This window comes from Kogia breviceps, chromosome 2, assembly GCF_026419965.1.
Source record: "Kogia breviceps isolate mKogBre1 chromosome 2, mKogBre1 haplotype 1, whole genome shotgun sequence".
Taxonomy (NCBI): domain Eukaryota; kingdom Metazoa; phylum Chordata; class Mammalia; order Artiodactyla; family Physeteridae; genus Kogia; species Kogia breviceps.
This window is the reverse complement of record NC_081311.1, coordinates 89789051-89808476: the sequence shown is the minus strand read 5'-3', so window position 1 is coordinate 89808476 and position 19426 is coordinate 89789051. Positions and strand designations below refer to the sequence as shown.

The 19426-nt window shown below is 37.3% G+C and overlaps 1 protein-coding gene and 1 non-coding gene across 2 annotated transcripts in view; one reads left to right on the top strand and one right to left on the bottom strand.

Moving 5' to 3' along the window:
* UGGT1 (UDP-glucose glycoprotein glucosyltransferase 1) overlaps positions 1 to 19426 on the top strand; it is a 107932-nt gene that overhangs the window by 50829 nt on the left and 37677 nt on the right. Inside the window, exons 18-22 of the mRNA XM_059052596.2 lie at positions 1631 to 1795; positions 13454 to 13574; positions 16904 to 17002; positions 17934 to 17957; positions 18466 to 18560. Coding sequence (XP_058908579.1) covers positions 1631 to 1795; positions 13454 to 13574; positions 16904 to 17002; positions 17934 to 17957; positions 18466 to 18560 — 504 coding nt within the window. The remainder of the gene's footprint in view (positions 1 to 1630; positions 1796 to 13453; positions 13575 to 16903; positions 17003 to 17933; positions 17958 to 18465; positions 18561 to 19426) is intronic.
* On the bottom strand, positions 18811 to 18883 carry TRNAG-UCC (transfer RNA glycine (anticodon UCC)). The gene has a single exon. It is a non-coding gene; the product is annotated as a tRNA-Gly (tRNA).

The following is a 19426-nucleotide window of genomic DNA, read 5'->3' as shown; positions in this document are numbered from 1 at the left end:
GCAAACATTTTACATTTGGCTTATTAACTCTGAGTCTTTATTAATCTCAGTTATCATTTATGAATGGCTCATTCGTGATTTTGTAGTCAGTGTTTCAAAATTATGTGTAATTAGCATTTTTAGTGATCAGTTGGTAGAAATTCTCAAGTGTAATTTTTAAGCGTGACTCTGATAATTGGCCTGCATTCTGTTAATTTTTAATCTGATAATCTATTTGCAAGTTGCAAAAATGGAAAGTTTATAATCAAAACATCTCCCTCCCACTCTTGCCTTTTACTCAGTTGCCATGTTCAGAAAAAACCAGTGTTACTTCTTATTGTCACTGAGAGTTATAATGTGGATTTTGTTTTGTTTTCCTGCGGGATTGATTTTCAAAGCTCAGAGTAGATTAAAATTGAGTTTTTATGAACTTGCTTGAGATAGGTGAGATGTCAAAGAACAGAATTAATGTAACAGTTTTGGGAGTGTACATTTTAAAAGTTTTAACCATGATATACAGAGATGGCGGAAATCAACCTGGAAGGGCTTTCTCATTGTGCCATGTTAGTCCATCAGATAAGTCTGTACTATCAGTTATCACTGGCTAGATCTGAAACTAAGCTGATGAGTGGTATTAGTTACCGAACTGAGGTACTTTTCTATTTGTGCTATCTAAAAAGGTTATATATTTTAAAATTCTGCTATTTTCAGAAGATAGCAGTTACAAGATGTTTAACAAGAATGCTTTAAGGACTTTTAAAATATCTTGGGTAGTAATATAGCTTTTACTCTAAAATCTTAGTCTTGGGTCTGTGGTTGATATCTGGGGGAATGTACCTATGTCGATTGTTGGAAAAGTCTCAGATATGTTTGTTCGCCTGGTACTTCCCTGCCAAGAAACTTCTTTTGTCCTGGAGAAGGCAAAAGATTGAGCTTAGTACATTATAGAGCAATTTTTGAGCACTGTTTTCCCACCAACCTTGTTTTGTTTTCTGTAGGTGTAACTTCTTGTTTAGTGATGTGGATCCTTTTAAATTTAGAATTGGGTGTAAATATTTCATCTCAAGTTATCTGCCCAGGAGCACTAATAATTTATGACAGTCTATAGTTGTGCTGCCCATTATGGTAGCCTCTGGCCACATGAGCTTTTAAAATGGAAATTAATTAATTTCATGTGCTCAGTAGCTACATGTGGTTAGTGGTTCCTGCATTGGACAGTGAAGATAGAATATCTCTATTATTGCAGAAAAGTCTGTCATATAGTCTGGGCTGTAGTATATGTAATTCAGGTCTTAAAATTAAAATTTTAAGGGCTGCTTAAAATTACCCTCATCCCCATCTTCAACCACTTCCTGATTTATAAGGTTTTGTGGTTTTATTAAAACTCAGTAATTTAAACTCAGATTTACCTAGTAGGATATTAACTATGATGTTCTTTATATATTTTAAAAATTAATTTTTATTGGAGTGTAGTTGATTTACAATGTTGTGTTAGTTCTTTATATATTTTTAAAAGAATTTTCCTTTAGTTATTTCTTGGTTTCCATATTTCTGTTTTTCTTGTTAGAGCATGTATGTGTGAAAAATATGCTTTGTTCCATTTGTCTCAGGAAGGACAAAAATATGCTGTTTGTGGTCCCATGTGTTTCAGGAAGCCAGAGGCTACTATGAGCAGACTGGAGTGGGTCCACTGCCTGTTGTCCTATTCAATGGAATGCCCTTTGAAAAGGAGCAGCTAGACCCTGATGAGTTGGAAAGCATCACAATGCACAAAATCCTGGAGACTACAACCTTCTTTCAAAGAGCAGTGTACTTGGTAAGGACTGTTTCAAGGCTGATTTTGAAAGAGAATGGTTTGCTTACATTTTTGTAGTCCTGTAGTAGGCAATAAAGTTTTCTATACACCACTCATAATTGATTTGCAGACTCCCAGCAGGTTCTGCTGTAGTGAAAATATCCCTGAGACTTTCTGTATGTTGTTTTTGAAATAACTAATTTTATTGGCTTCAAGATTAATTTTTATTTTAAAAATTCTTAAGAAATTAGCCATTCGAAGAGACATTTGTTCTACTTGTAAGGAATTTTGACTCAGAAAAATTCAAATATTTTATATATATATAGTTATTGTTGAGATATAACTTACATGTCATAAAACTCAGCCTTTTAGGGTGGACTATGCCGTGGGTTTTAGTATTTACACAGAATTATGCAACTGTCACCACTGCCTAATTTCAGAGTGTTATCCTCACCCCTAAAATAAACCTGACACCCAGCAGCAATCACTCCCCATTTTCCCCCTACCCCACCCTCTGGCACCCATGAATCTGTTTTCAGTCTCTATGGATTTGCCTGTTTGGGACATTTTTTATAAAGGGATTCATATAATATATGGTCTTTTGTGACTGATTTCTCTTACTTAGCATAATGTTTTCAAGGTTTATCCTTGTTGGAGCATGTGTCAGTACTTCATTCCTTTTTATGGCCAAATAATAGCTCCTCCGATGGATATACCACAGTTTGTTTATCCATTTATATTTAGATTATTGCCACTTTTTTGCCTACTATGAATAATGCTGCTGCTATAAGCAATCATGTAAAAGTTTTAATATAGACATATGTTCTCAGTTGTCTTGGGTATACACTTAGGAGTGGAATTGCCTGCTCATGTAGTTATTCTGTTTTTAATAGTAATTCCATTTTTAACAAAACGGCCAGACTGTTTTCCAAAGCACCTGCACCCTTATACATTCCTCTCAGCAATGTATGCAGGTTCCATTTTCTATAAATTCTAGCCAATTCTTGGTATTGTCTGTCTCTTCGATTATAGCCTAGTGGGTGTGAAGTGGTATCTCATTGTGGTTTTGATTTGCATTACTCAGTCATGAATGATGTTGAGCATTGTTTCCTATGCTTATTGACCATTTATTTCTCTTTGGAGAAGTGTCTATTCAGATTATTTGCCTGTGTTTAATTGGGTTATTTGTTTTATTACTGTTGAGTTATAAGAGTTCTTTGTATATTCTGGACATGAATTCCTATTATTTATGATTTTCAAATATTTTCTCTCATTTTCTGGTTTGTCTTTTTACTTTCTCGGTAGTGTCTTTTAAAGCACAAATGTTTTAATTTTTTTTTTTTTTTTTTTTTTGTGGTACGCGGGCCTCTCACTGTTGTGGCCTCTCCCATTGTGGAGCACAGGCTTCGGACGCACAGGCTCAGCAGCCATGGCTCATGGGCCTAGCCGCTCCGCGGCATGTGGGATCTTCCCAGACCGGGGCACGAACCCGCGTCCCCTGCACCGGCAGGCGGACTCCCAACCACTGCGCCACCAGGGAAGCCCCAAAGCACAAATGTTTTAAATTTTGATTAAGTTCAATTTACTTTTTTTTTGTTGTCGTTGCTTGTATTATTTGTATCATATGTAAGAAACTCTTGCTTAATCCTAGGTCATGAAGATTTCTGTGTTTTCTTCTGAGTATTTTATAGTTTTTTCTCTTAACATTTAGTTCTTTGGTCCATCTTCAGTTAATTTTTGTATATGGAGTGAAGTAGGATTCCAACTCTTTTTCCCTGTTCAATTTGAGACATGCAACTTGGGTATCTTTTTGAATATTCAGTGGCCCCAGCACCATTTATTGAAAAGAGTAATCTTTCCCCATTAAATTGTCATGGTACTGTTGTCAAAAATAAATTGCCCACTAATGTACAGGTTTATTTTTAGACTGTCTCTTGTTTTCCATTAACCTATATATCTTTTTCTTTGTAAGTACCTCACAGTCTTGATTTATTGTCAAAATCAAGTGTGAGTTTTCCAACTTTGAGCTTTTCTTTTTTAAGAATGTTTGGCTCTTCTGTGAATATTAACTACATAAACATATATGAATATGAAATATATAAATGTACAGTGAAGCAGTCATTATGATAGCAAAGAATTAGAAATAATTTAAATATCCAACAACATGATGGAATACGATGTAGCCATTAAAAAGATGTTAACTAAGACTATCTAAAGATATGTTTATAACATGTTGCCAAGTTCTGGCAAGTGGATAATAAAGTAGTGTGGCCAGGCTGATCCTGTTACTGTGTATATGTGAATGTGTCTGGGTAGGTGTGTTCATATGTAAGTATGTCTGTATGTGTATATGTGTATGTCTGTGTGTGTGTTAGGCTGGAAATAAATACCTCAAATGAGAAGCTTTTTCATGAACAGCATGGCGAGATTATGGATGATTGTTTTTCTTTGGGCTCTTCTGATTATATTTTCATCAATGAATAAGTATTATATTGCTAATATGAAATAAAAAAGTTTTTTAAAAAGCACCAGCCTGTTTACCACCTCACAGATGGGAAACTGCTCAAGCACAGAGAAAAACAGTTGATTTAAAGTTTGAAGATTAAAATGAATATTTTTTAAAAGTCAGATTTGAGTTCAAAGAGTGAGCTACAGACAAGATAATTATGTGCCCTTGTGGTTTCGAAACTCATTGTGTAGTTTTAAATAAACATCACAAATTTCAACTCACTATTTGCTAAAATGAATGTTTTTAGAGAGGAACTCTTCTGATTCCAAATCACATTGATTTAAATGGACACCTCTGCTTTTTAGTCTGCTCTTTTCACTGGGTTCTTCTCTGTGGTCAGACAGCCCCATCTGCCATTTTGCATCAGCTCAGCTTACAGACAGTTGTCTATAGAATTTGTAAAATCCCTAGTGAAATTTGATTAACTGAAACCTTAATTAATCAGACATGTGGGGCTTTGTTTTTTAGGAGAAAGATGAAGGAAAAAGAAAATAAAATATTAGGGGCTTAAAACCAACAAATAGCCCCTAAAGCTCAGCTTTGCATGTGTGCTTTGTGCTTGTTCCACTTTCAGACAAATTGTAAAAATCCAAGCAAAAAGAAACCGAAAAAAGCAAATAAAAGAAAATTAACATAGCCCACAGTCTCTTAGATTTAGCCACCATTTGTGATTCTGTACATGTTACCAGTCTTTAATGCATACACAGAACGCATGCACATGCACACAAGCGTGTACGTACATACTCATACATCTGGTAATAAGGTGATGGCTGGGGATGCTCCCTTCCTTGTGGAAGTTTGTAACCGGAATATTAATATTTGTAATGTGTTGACAGTCTTTAGTTTGTGGAGGTGGAGACATTATTTCTCCTTTGGAGCAGACTTCTAATGTTTTTAGAAAAAGTCCCAGTCTGGGCTCTTTAGTTACAAAAATATAAATGACTTAGCTAGGATACTGAGAGAAAACGTCAAGCTCACCATAAATATGACTGTAGCGGTGTAGTGTGACATGACTGCTTATGAAAACAAGGCTGTTCTTTAGCCTGACTGTGCCCTTAATGTAATGGAGAAGTGATTTTTATCTAAATGAAAGTTTGGGTTGGACGGTTGGTGTTCCTTTAAAGAAAAAAAAGGTTTGGCTCTTCTGTGTCCCTTTCAATTCCATAAGAATCTTAAGATCAGCTTGTCAGTTTCTGCAAAAAAGAGGCCATTGGGATTTTGATAGGAATTGTGTTGAATCTGTTGATCAATTTGGGGAATATTGACATCTTAATAATATTGAATCTTCTAACCCATGAACACAGGATGTTTTTCCATTTATTTAGATCTTGTTACTTTCTTTAATGATGTTTTATTGTTTTCAGTGAAGAAGTCTTACACTTCTTTTGTTAAATTTATTCCTTAGTATTTTACATGTTACTCTTTTTGATGCTGTTGTAAATGTAGTTGTTTCCTTAATTTAGTTTTTGGATAGTTCATTGATAGTGAATAGAAATGCAGTTGATTTTTATATATTGATCTTATATGCTGTAACCATGTTGACGTTGTTTATTAGCTCTAAGAGCCTTTTTGTGGATTCTTTAACATTTTCTGTATAGAAAATACTGTCATCTTTCAGATGACAAGGGCATGTCTAGGTGTGGAACTCCTGAGATTTTCTTACTTATAGTACTTTACATTTCTTTCTCGCTTATTTGTTTTTTACAACAAACTACAGTATTTCCACTCCCTTAGTTTTCCACTTTTCAAGACATCAAAATATGACTCACTATACAGATGTTTCAGGAGCCCAAACCCATGTATGGGCAAAGAAAATCTCAGTACACTTGAGGATTCTCAGTAGCTTGAGAGGGAAATCAAGGTCTGGCACCCTTATAAGTGATGATTATTAAGACAGAGCTAATGGAAAGACTCAAATGATTTGTCAGTTTTGATCAATGTATTTAATTATTTAAAAGTTCCCATGATTTTTAAATCATCATAAAAAATAAAATTAAAAAATCTCCCTCTGTATATAGCCATTCATCTACCCACCTTCCAATAATAGGTAATTGCTGTTTTAAGTTTCCTCTGAATTCTTCCAAAGCATTTTTGTATCTGTATGCTAACAGTGAATATTTACTCCTTCCCAACCTTTATTCAAAAGTGGTAGCAAATTATGTAACTATTCTATACCTTGGTTTTTTTCACTTAACAAAATGCATGTTACGAGTCTTTCTAATTCAGTGCATAGAGTATTCTCAGTTTTTGAAGACCGCTGTGTAGTATTCTATCACATAAGTGGATCTCAATAAGAAGGAACAATTTTACCCCACTTGGCGGCACATTTGTCAATGTCCGAAGACATTTTTGGTTGTCATAATTGGGGGAAGGGAGGGGTACTACTGGCATCTAGTGGGCAGGAATCAGGGATGCTGCTAAACCTCTTAAATGCTCAGGTCAGTCCCTCCCCCTTCCAAAGAAGCAGGACAGCACCTCCCTTTCCAAAGAGTTATCTAGTCCAAAATGTCAATAGTGCTGAGATTGAAAAGCATACATTCTATGGATGTACCCTCATTGCATTTCTTAGATATGTAAATTAACGTTTTTCATCAAATCTGGGAATACCGTTTATTTACTCTTTATTTCTTTGAACAGTCTTTTGGCCTGTAATGACTTCTGATACCACACTACTCAGAGTTAGGCCATAGTCCTAACAGATTAAGGACGTAGTTCTCCACAAGATTGTCTTCACTTTACACACCAGCCCCAAGTTCAGAGATCCTCAGGCCACTGTTACTTATGATCAACTGGCTACAAATGCAGGCATTCCCTCAGTTTTGATAATTTGCTAGAATGGCTTGCAGAACTCAGGACAGTGCTCTCTTTACAATTAGCACTTTTTATAGTAATAGAATATGTATCAGAACCAGCCAAAGAGTAAAGGTGCACACAGCAAAGCTTGGGAAGGTTCTAGATGTAAAAATTCTGTGTCTTTTCCCCATGAAGTCAGGATATATTATCCTCCCAGCTCACTGATGTGTGATAACATGTGGCATGTTGCCAACCAGGGAAGTTCAGCCAAGTTTTGGTGTCCAGAGTTTTTATTGGGGCTTCATTGCATAGCCACTATATATATATATATATATTTTTTTTTTTTTTTTTTAATTTTTGGCTGTGTTGGGTCTTCGTTGCTGTGTGCGGGCTTTCTCTAGTTGCAGTGAGCAGGGGCTACTCTTTGTTGCGGTGCGCGGGCTTCTCATCATGGAGCATAGGCTCTAGGTGCGCAGGCTTCAGTAGTTGCAGCATGTGGGCTCAGTAGTTGTGGCTCACGGGCTCTAGAACGCAGGCTCAGTAGTTGTGGCGCACGGGCTTAGTTGTTCCGCAGCACTTGGGATCTTCCCGGGCCAGGGCTTAAACCCATGTCCCCTGCATTGGCAGGTGGATTCTCTTTTATTTTGGCTGCATTGGGTCTTTGTTGCTGCACACAGACTTTTTCTAGTTGCAGTCAGCAGGGGCTACTCTTTGTTGCGGTGCATGGTCTTCTCATTTCAGTGGTTTCTTTTGTTGTGGAACACGGGCTGTAGGCGAGTGGGCTTCAGTAGTTGTGGCACACAAGCTCAGTAGTTGTGGTTCACAGACTCTAGAGCCCATGCTCAGTAGTTGTGGTGCACGGGCTTAGTTGCTCTCCAGCATGTGGATCTTCCCGGACCAGGGATCAAACCCATGTCCCCCGCATTGGTAGGTGGATTCTTAACCACTGCACCACCAGGGAAGTCCCTGGCAGGCGGATTCTTAACCACTTAGCCACCAGAGAAGTCTCTGCATAGCCACTATTGATTGAATCGTTGGCCATGTGACTGAACTCAGTCTCTAGCCCCCCCTCCTGTTTCTGGAGGTCATGCTGCTCAAAACACCAATCCTCTAAACACATGATTTGTCTTTCTGGCCTAGGCAGCCTTCATTCTGAGTCATCTTGTTAGCATAAACTACCTGAGGGCCCACCACCACGAATCACCTCTTTAGTATAAACTATCAGGTGTGGTCTGAGGGGCCCTGCATAAATAACAAAGACACCACCTCTATCATTCAGGAAATTTCAGGATTAAGAGGTTACCTCCCAGGAACCAGGGAGCTAGCCAAATTCTTTATTACACACTGTCCTTTCTTTCCCTCTCCTCATTCTTGATGTATACATATATTGATACTGTTTACTGTCCCACAGGTTTCTTTTTTTCTGTTCCTTACACTGGATAATCTCAGTTGTTGTATCTTAAAGTTCACTGATTCTTTTTATTGTCAGCTGAAATATGCTGCTGAGTCCTTCTAGTGAATATTTAATTTCAGTTATTATATATATATATATATATATATATACATATATATATATATATACATATATATATATATATATATATATATATATATATTTTTGCGGTACGCGGGCCTCTCACTGTTGTGGCCTCTCCCATTGCGGAGCACATGCTCCGGACGCGCAGGCTCAGCGGCCACGGCTCACGGGCCCAGCCGCTCCGCGGCATGTGGGATCCTCCCAGACCGGGGCACGAACCCGTGTCCCCTGCATCGGCAGGCGGATTCTCAACCACTGCGCCACCAGGGAAGCCCCAGTTATTATATTTTTTAACTCCAGTTTTTCTGTGTGGTTCTTTTCCATAATTTTTCTTTTTATTGATATTTTCTATTTGGTGAAACACGAGTCTCAAACTTACTTTTAGTTTGCTAGATAGAATTTCCTTTAGTTCTTTGAATATATTTAAATGCTGATTTTAAAACTTTGTGTATTAAGTCCAATGCTTGGACTCTCTCAGGAACAGTATGTACTAACTGCTGCTTTTCCTGATTATGGGTCACACTTTTGTTTCTTTGCATTCCTTTAAAATTTGTTGATAACTGGACGTTTTAAGTAATGTAATGTGACACCTTCATAAATCAGTCTTTGCCCTACCAAGGTTTGTTGTTGCAGCTGTTGTTTGTTTAGTGAGTTTACTGTATTGATTCTTTAAAGCCTGTATTCTTTATCGCATGTAGCCTCTTAAGTCTCTGTTTGTTAGCTTATTGGTCGACTAATGAATAAACAGAGATTTTCTTAAATGCATGATTCCAAGAAAGTCTCCCAGTTTTTCCCAAGTGTGTCTGTGTACATGCTGGAGTATGACTTTGGCGCTCAGCCAGGCAGTTTACAACTCTGCCTTAGCCTCTTCAGTTCTTGCTTGCTCGAGTGTCAAGGTTAGTTAGAGCCAAGAGTTTAGGGCCTTCAAAGATTTTTCCTGGGCATGTACACAACCCTGGCCACCATGCACGTGGCCTTTTAGATTCCAAGGCATATGAGAACTTTTAAAAATCCCTCATAGACATCTCATTCCCTAGCTTTTTCTCCTGCTCTTTTTAGCCAGCTTTATGTTAACCCAACTGCTGTCACCACTCAAACTGAGACATTAAACAGTTACTCCTGATTGTTTTTGACAAACACCTTCTGGAAAAAGGCACTTGGCACCGAGTAAGGTCTGATTCCGCTCAAATAAAGAGAATGCCTGGGGACTTTCCTAGTCTGCTGGGTTTCACCTTTATTGCAGGGCTGTTGGTTTTCAAGGCTCCTGCATAGCTCGGGACAAGTAGATAGTAATAGGGCAAGATAAATGTCATAAAGATAACTTTTCCTACTGCGATTCCACTATTCTACTTTCTGTGTCTGTGTGTTTGCCTGTTCCAGGGGTTTCATGTAAGTGGCATAATACAGTGTTTGTCACTTTTGTGTTTTGCTTACTTTAAGGTTCATACATGTTGCAGCATGTATCAGAATTTCCTTCCTGTTAAGATTAAATGATGTATATACCACATTTGGTTTATTTTTTCAAATGTTGATGGACATTTGGGTTGTTTCCCCCTTTTGCCTATTGTGAATAATGCTGCTGTGAACATTGGTGTACAATTATCTGCTCAAGTCCTTGCTTTCAATTCTTTTTGATATATACCTAGAAGTGGAATTGCTGGATCATACATTAATTCTGTGTTTAACATTTTGAGGAACCACCAAACTTTTCCATAGCACATCCTCACCTACACCTCTTAGTTTCTGTCATTTTGATTATAGCCATTCTGGTTGGTGTGAAGTGGTATCCCATTATGGTTTTGATTTGCATTTCCCTAAGGACTAAAGAGACTGAACATATTTTCAGGTGCTTATTAGCCATTTGTGTATCTTCTTTGGAGAAATGTCTGTTCCGGTCCTTTGCCCATTTTCAAAATGGTATTTTTTTTAAATTGATGTTGAAGTGTAGGAGTTCTTTATATATTTTGGATATTTATCCCTTATCAGATGTATGATTTGCAAACATTTTCTTCCATTCTGTCAGTTCTCCTTTCACTTTCTTGATGGTGTCCTTTGATTCATGGAAGTTTCTACAAGTAACGTCCAACATTAGAGGATGAAATAAATGTTACTGTTCATTTGTAAAAAGGAATATTATGCAGCATTCTAAAAGTATTGAATAGAGTTGTTATGTTCAGAAATGCAGAGCTAAGGTATATTCAATTAGAAAGGTAGGCTGAGGGCTTCCCTGGTGGCGCAGTGCTTGAGAATCCGCCTGCCGATGCAGGGGACACGGGTTCGTGCCCCAGTCCGGGAGGATCCCACATGCCGCGGAGTGGCTGGGCCCGTGAGCCATGGCCACTGAGCTTGCGCGTCCAGAGCCTGTGCTCCACAACGGGAGAGGCCACAACAGTGAGGCCCGCATACCACAAAAAAAAAAAAAAGAAAGGTAGGCTGAAAAATGCACATATACCTATGTATAAATCAATATGGGACTTCCCTGGCAGTCCAGTGAATAAGACTCTGAGCTTCCACTGCAGGGGACGTGGGTTCGATCCTTGGTCAGGGAACTAAGATCCCGCATGCTGCATGGCATGGCCAAAAAATTAAAAGAAAAATAAAATCAATATACATGGAGACCACAGACATATTTCTCTAGAGATTGGAATGAGGGGAAGAACTTTCATTTTTACTTTATACAATTTAATATACAAAGTTTAGTATTTTCTAAATATGTGTAGAAGCACAAATAACTTTTGTCATAATATTTTAAATACTAATATTAAAGTATTAAAATTAGTTTTTGATGAAGTCCTATGTACCTCTTTTTTCTTTTTGTTGCCTGTGATTTTGGTGTCATATCAGAAAAATCATAGTCAAATTCAGTGTCATGAAGATTTTCCCTAATGTTTTCTTCTAAAAGTTTCATAGTTTAGCTCTTATGTTGATGTCTTTGATATATTTTGAGTTAGTTTTTGTGTGTGCTGTGAGGTAATGGTCTCACTTTATTCTTTTGCATGTGGATGTCCAGTTTTTCCAGCGTCATTTGTTTAAAAAAAACAAGCAGTATTTTTGAAAGAAGCTATTTCTTGTGCTGACTGTTAATGCATTTATACACACACAAAAAAATGTTGGCTAAATTCGGTTGCATGTCTCCTCATGAATAAGAATAGGTCCCAGTAATTTTGTTAAGGAATTTGTTCTTCCTGGAGCTCCAGGAATGAAACATGAATGGGTTTGGCTAGATAAGAATTTAAATATTATGACAAAAGTTACATGTGCTTCCACACATATTTAGAAAATACTAAATTTGGGAAATACTAAATTGTATAACATAAAAATGAAAGTTCTTACCCTCATCCCTAGAGAAGTATTTCTGTGTGTCTCTGTATATTGATTTATATATATTTTTCAGCTTTTTAGCTTTTCTAATTGAATATATCTTAGCATTGCATTTCTGAACATAACTCTGTCTTAAAACCTTTAGATTGCTGGTATTCCTTTTTAAGAATGAATAATAATTTACTTATAGATGTACACTTTTATAAATAATGTTCAGTGAATCTTCTAATATGTATATCTTTGTACTTTATAATTTTTTGAGAAATACCAATTATTGGAACTGTGTCAAAGGGTAATAATGTACATTTAAAATTTTGCACTAAATTCACTATATATAAAAGCATATGATATGCAGGTAGTGTGAGATTCAAAATGTGTATAGAGGTATGAATGAAGAGGAACTGTCACTTACTCATTCCTGTTCCCCTGCCATTCATCTTTTCTTTCTGGAAACAACCACTGTGTGTGCGTGTGTATGTGTGTGTAGGTGAGCTGCATTAAAAGTTATGTACATGTAAAATTTTGATAGATTTGCCAGATCACCTCCTTGAGTTAGGCTTTTTATTGGAATCAGTTCAGGTTTATAATAGAGACCAAAGTTTTATACATGAGCTTACATCTATAGCAAGTCATCAATTACCTTCGTAAGTCTTTTGAATTATGTGGTTGGTGCATATGCTCATTATTGGTTTATAGTTTGAGAATTTGTGAGTTATTGCTCTTGAGATAAGTAGCCACAGAAGATGCCTGAGTGGAATTTTTAAGACTTGATTGTGTATATTTGATTCACATCTATTCCCCCTGAAAATCATGTTGAAATATGGTTTTGTATGAAATATATTAAGTGTGAAAAACTTGCAAGTTTCCACAGTCATTTACATTAGATCACCCTCATGCAGTACAAGTATTTCTATAATATGAGAAGTATAAAGGGAAGAATTAATGATTCTTTAATTAATTCTTTAATTAATGATTTCTTCTCCCCCAGTGTAATTGTGACTCTGGAAATGTAGGATTACTTGAGATTGAAATGCCTGAGATTGAAAAAGGCTTGCGGTGATTTTTTTTTTTTTTTTAAGTATATTAACTGCCTGAGAGAAGTAATTTGGCTTTCTTCTTTAGAGAGAAGCTATCTCAGGATGGATTTTTGCTTGTATTAACTCTTCAACTAATTTCTAAAGCTTGCTTGTTTCTGTGGTGAGATCAAATAAACATGGGTTTGCATTTCATATTCACTTCTCATTAGCTCTGTGACTTTGAGTAAGTTATTTAACCTTTCTTAAATAGGTACCACATCTTCCTCACATTGTTGAACGGATTAGAGATACTGTACATCCAGTGCCTTGCTTGGCAATGACAGGAACCTATAACGTGGTAACTTCTATTTTTAGCTGTTACCAGTACATAAGAAGATACTATAAAGTTAATGATTTTGGGGGTCCTAATAAAATATTTTTGATCATATTTGTTTAGTGTGCATCTCACCCACACCCTGTTTTCTTTTTTTTTATTCCTCTAGGGTGAACTGTCCCATGATCAAGATGTGGTAGAATATATCATGAATCAGCCGAATGTTGTTCCACGAATCAACTCTAGGATTTTGACAGCTGAGCGAGAATACCTAGATTTAACAGCAACAAGTAAGGAGTATTTCAGGAACAATTTTGGGCCTTTTTGATTTGTCTTTCAGAATCTTTGCATTTATTGGATTGTAATGTTCAGAATTTCTCATAACCCAAGATTGTGACACGGTTTCGTTCACCTTGAGTTCATTATATGAGCTTCTAAATTCACAAGAGTTTCCTCCAAAAGGAGAGAAATTCTTCCTGGATAAATCTTTGTAAACTTTGAAAGATATTCAGTGCCTTTTAAATGCCAACTAAGTGTAGGCATTAGATGGTAAGAGTGGACCTAGACTGTTGACTTTCTTACAATCCTAAAGCTCTTAAGCAGCTTCTTTCTCATTATGCAGTCAGTCAGTGATGATTTTGACAAATATCTCAGGTAGCTATACTCTGAGAACTTAAGAATGCCTTTTTAACAAATAAAGCTTCATTGAGAAATAGTGTACATCAGTGGTCCTCAACCTTTTTGGCGCCAGGGACCAGTTTCATGGAAGACAATTTTTCCATGGACCGAGGGTGTGGGGGTGGTTTCGGGATGATTCAGGTGCATTACGTTGATTATGCACTTTATTTCTATTATTATTACATTGTAATATATAATGAAATAATTATACAACTCACCATAATGCAGAATCAGTGGGAGCCCTGAGCTTGGGGCTCAGGTGTGGGTTGGGCTACGCATGGACTAAAATAAGTGTCGAATTCTGACTTAAAGCCTGCCACCAGATGCAGCTGTATAGTTGAAGTACGTCAACTCACTTGCCACTATAAAGCCTGCCACCAGATGCAGCTTAATTGTCACTTGCCACTCACTGATAGGGTTTCGATATGAGTCTTCAAGCAGTTGATTTATTATGGTCTCCATGGAAGTCAAACCTCTCTGCTGCTGATGATCTGTATCGGCAGCCGCTCCCCAGCGGTAGCATCACCGCCTCAGCTCTACATCCGATCATCAGGCATTAGATTCTCACGAGGAGTGTGCAACCTAGATCCCTCGCATGCACAGTTCACAGTAGGGTTTGTGCTCCTATGAGAACCTAATGCCACCGCTGATCTGACAGGAGGCAGAGCTCAGGTGGCAATGCGAGCGATGGGGAGCGGCTGTAAATATAGGTGAAGCTTCGCTCAGTCACCCGCCGCTCACTTCTTGTTGTGCAGCCCGGTTCCTAACAGACCCTGGACCGGTAGCGGTCCATGGCCCGGGGATTGGTGACCCCTGGTGTCCATGCCATAAAACTCAACCTTTCAAAGTGTACAGTTGTAAAGTGCACAGTTTATTTAGTATACTCTCAAAGTTGTGTGAGCATCACACTAACTTTAGAACATTATCATCCCCCCCCAAAAGAAATGATGTAGTCACTCTCCATTTCCCCCTTTTCCTGTCCTTCAGCAACCACTAATTAAGTTTCTGTTTCTATGGATTTTTCTAGTATGGCTATTTCATATAATTGGAAGTCTTTTGTGACTGGCTTCTTTCACTTAGCATAAAGTTATTAAGGTTCACCCATTTCATAGCCTGTCTCAGAACTTCATTCCTTTTTTATTTTTTCAAATAATAAATATCATAAATCACAAAACATAAATATAACTTCATTGTCTGACAGTTCTGGAGGACTTCATTCGTTTTTATGACTGATTCATATTCCATTGTATACATAGGCCGCACTTTGCTTATCTGTTCCTCAGTTGATGAGTGTTTAGGTTGTTTCCACAAGAATACCTTTTTAAGAGGTTAAGCCCAGGTACAATTTGTTCCTTTTGCCTTCCCTGGAGACTCTTAAGGCCACTTTAACAAACTGCTGGAAATAGAGTAGAGTTACCACTTGCTCAGGAAATCTCACTGGGGAAGAAAGGATGTGTAATGGTGAAGTCAAAACCAAGTGTATTTGTTGTTGTAGTTGAATACAGTGAATATATAGATCTGTTTATGGTTGTTACATTATTGCAACTACCCCTATTCTACTTGAAACTAAATTCCTTTCCTTTCAGGCAGAAGAAAATGTTTAAATATAGGCAGAGGAAAAATGCACATGTATGCTTATATTTGAAAAAGAAAGTAGTAAGAAAGTGCTTTTTCCCAGAAGTATTAGTAGAGCAAGGCAAGCAGTATTATGAATTTTTGTCCTGAGTTTTTGTTGTTTCCATCATTTTAAATTAAATTATAAAGAGTTATCTTTGCAATACTCATGATTAAGGACCATAGAAGTAGTTCTGGTTTTGGATATCTTTCTCCACTGTGTGTTACAGTCCTCAGCTGTGAAATGATGCTAGTCCACAGTGGCAAGGATACAGTTTGCTTGGTGAGCATTTTGGAGCTCCCAGTGAAAGAGCGGCTGGTATCCTCCTAACCCAGTTGTCATAGCTCCATCATCTACGCTGCTCTTGGCCTTTGCTGTCCGGCGACTCAGTTTTAAGGCCATGGTGCTTCCTCCCCTCTGCTACATGAAGTCATGGGCAGTGTCTGTCTTATTTACCATTGCTTACCTTTGCTAGACTATTGACTGAACAGATAGTAGGCCCTTGGTGTGCTTTGTTGAATGAAAGGATAGATGGGTGAGTGGGTGGACAGACAAATACATGGGAGGGTGGGCAAGCAAGATGTGCTTGGAGGACATTGCAAGAAATGGGGCATTTGTATTGGGGAGTAAATAATACAAAGGCCTGGGAAGATTGCTGGAGATAAAGAAGGGGTTTATGATAACAGGCTGGAGCCCAGTTTGTAGGTAGGAAGAAATTACGAAGTATTGAGAGCAAGGGAATGACTTGATGAAACTGGAATTTTAGCAAGAGTTATCTGAGGGGGAAATGATTAATAAGAGCATTGCCCATAGGCACTAATCAGAAAAGAAACATATCTGAAAATGACCTTTTGTTTCTGTTAAGGTTAAAAATTTTACTTTGATAGATGTGAATAACTAAAACAAGAGTTTAAAAAAATATTTTCTCTCCCATTCATCCCCTTTTACCCCCAAATAGGATAGGGAAGAGTTTACTATGGGGATGGACTATGGAAAGGAGAGATGAAGTTAAGGGGGTCTCTTTAAAAGATCATCCTGTAGGTGTAAGGTGAAAAGAGTGGGAATGGAATAAATTTAAACTGTCAGACTGACAAACGCATATCTGAGAGTTATGTGTGAGATGTGTACATTTTCTCTTTGTGTCTTAAAATGTGATTAATGGGGTGGGTCATGTTGTGAACTTGTTCAATAAATGTGAAACAATATATTTCACTCATGCATTTTATTAAAATGTATATTATGGTCAAATGAGATTATCAATTGAATATTAACATTAGATTGAATTTAGGCATATTAATTTTAAATCTACTTTAATTTTTCTTTCAGATAACTTTTTTGTGGATGATTATGCTAGATTTACCGTCTTGGATTCCCAAGGCAAGACTGCTGCTATAGCCAATAGTATGAATTATCTGACCAAGAAAGGTAATACATTTTAGGCTTACCTTGGATTCAACTTGTTTTTCCTTTTTTTTTTTTAGTATTTACAAAAACCTTAATTTTTAGTGTCTGTTGGGAAAGAGATTCCATAATTTCTTTTATTACTTTGTATAATTATTTGAGTCTAGAAAATATCTTTTAAAAATTTAACTTTTTATATATATTTGAAAATTCAGATGTCTTTATAAATTTTATATTAGATATTAAAGGTAAAAGGAAAAATTTTTTCATGGTTCAAAATGGAAAAAGAATTATGATGTAAAAATGGGTTAATGGATTGAAAATTGGTTTGACTTGTCTCTTCAATGACAATATTGGGTTAAATGTCTTTAGGATTTGTAAGATGAACTTGGTACAAGAAATCCTTGTGCACGTTTTTAAACTGATTTTGATGTAGAGTTATTTATTCAGATTAAAATTGTGTAAAATGATGTACTCTTAATGGCAGACGGGTGCTTTTCCCCTCTGGTCACACTTATTACCCTTTCAGAGCACTGACTGTCATGTAAGGCAGCTATTTTTTTCTTTTTTGGCTGTGCCATGTGGCATGTGGGGGTCTTAGTTCCCTGACCAGGGATCAAACCCGTGCCCCCTGCATTGGGAGCGTGGAGTCTTAACCACTGGACCGCCAGGGAAGTCCCTAAGGCAGCTATTTTTATCTACTGTGGTCTTCTCCCAGATAGAATTTCTGGTTTCCCAGATGCATGTTTAAGTACAGGCAGTTGCTCCATTTGTTTCCTCAAAGAAATTGGTTCTCAGGGGTTCTGGAACAGTGCTGTAACCCTAATGGGACTAAGGAGTGAAAAGAAGCATAGGTGATGTTGGGCATTATTTAAAATTTGACTCTTACGGTTGGCATTAATTAGAGAAATGACATTTTTTTTTCTTCTGCTCTTTTTCCTTTACTTTTGTCCAGGAATGTCCTCCAAGGAAATCTATGGTAAATTTCAGAATGTTCTATTCCTTTTTGTTAATTAATTATCTTATGTGGTTTCAGGCACCACTGTAATTCAGAATTTATTGACACTTTATTGGGATGTTTCTGTAACCTGTGGGTAACAGATACTTTATCAATGCAGATAAATTCTGTGTATAAATGTTTGCCAAGAATTATATTTCAGAAAGTTAATAAATGAATATGATTAAAGACTATAATATGTTATCCACATGTTCAGAGACTCTTTTTCATTTTACATGCTAACAGATACCCAAATCAAAATAGAATTAATAAGTGCATGTTCTTAGTTTTTAATTAAGCAACATGGAAGGTTACCCTGCTTTCATTCTAGTGTCAAAGTTTCAAAACTTTTGCTTTGTATCTTTATTAAACTTGTCATTTTCTTATTTTTTGCATGGTTTTCAGAAATTACTTGGCTTAATAGCAATATTGAAACATAAGATGTGCTTTTTGCCCTCCCACTCAATATGTTGTTTTTGTTTTTCTACAGATGATTCTTTTATTAGGCCAGTAACTTTTTGGATTGTTGGGGATTTTGATAGCCCTCCTGGAAGGCAATTATTGTATGATGCTATTAAACATCAGGCAAGTATCTACAACTTCATTCTGTATCTTTGTTTGAGGCTGCAGTTATCTTCATGGGCATATGTGTGCTGATAATGTGGTGGTGGGGAGGCTGGATCCTGCTTTTTTGGCGCTTGAGGGAAAGAAGCATTGTTTTTTCAGAGGTCTGGCAGCTAGTGAGAAAACAGAGAAGACTTCAATATTCTGGCTTTATGTAACGGAATAGATTTTTTTTTTTTTTGGCTGTGCCGTGCAGCTTGCAGGATCTCAGTTCCCTGACCAGGGATTGAACCTGGGCTCCCTGCAGTGGAAGCACAGAGTCCTAACCACTGGACCACCAGGGAAATCCCAGGAATAGATTCTTTTAGAGGAAAAAATAATAAGATTGTCACCACAGATCAGTTTTTATTGTATGACTGTTCATATTCTTGCTGCAGAGCTGCTGCAAAGTTTGTGTTGTATATTGTGTGGGAGAGACAGGGTCCTTATATTGAGAGAGGTCCAGATATCGTAGAAATACCACAGCGGCACATTAGCACGTGTCTAGTAGAAGTAGGTGTAGGCATGCAGCGGGATGCACATATGCGTGGTCTGAAAGCTGTGCAGCATATAAACCGTAGAAGTGGAGTGAATGGTCAGTGGTGAACGGTTGAAAAATAATCAACCCTTCTAGAGATTGTCCTTGTCAGAGAGAGAGATGTTATGTTTCCTTTTCCTGAGTGGTTTCAGATTGGATCTTCATCCAAGTTTCACACCCCTCCTGTGTCCCCTTGCCACTGTGCGTCCCAAGGAGGCTTACTGAAATACCCAGGTGATTTCAGCTTCCCTGATGTGCTGAGTGCCTTTCTTGTCTAAGGGAACAGAGTGGATGGTGCGGTCAGTTGTAT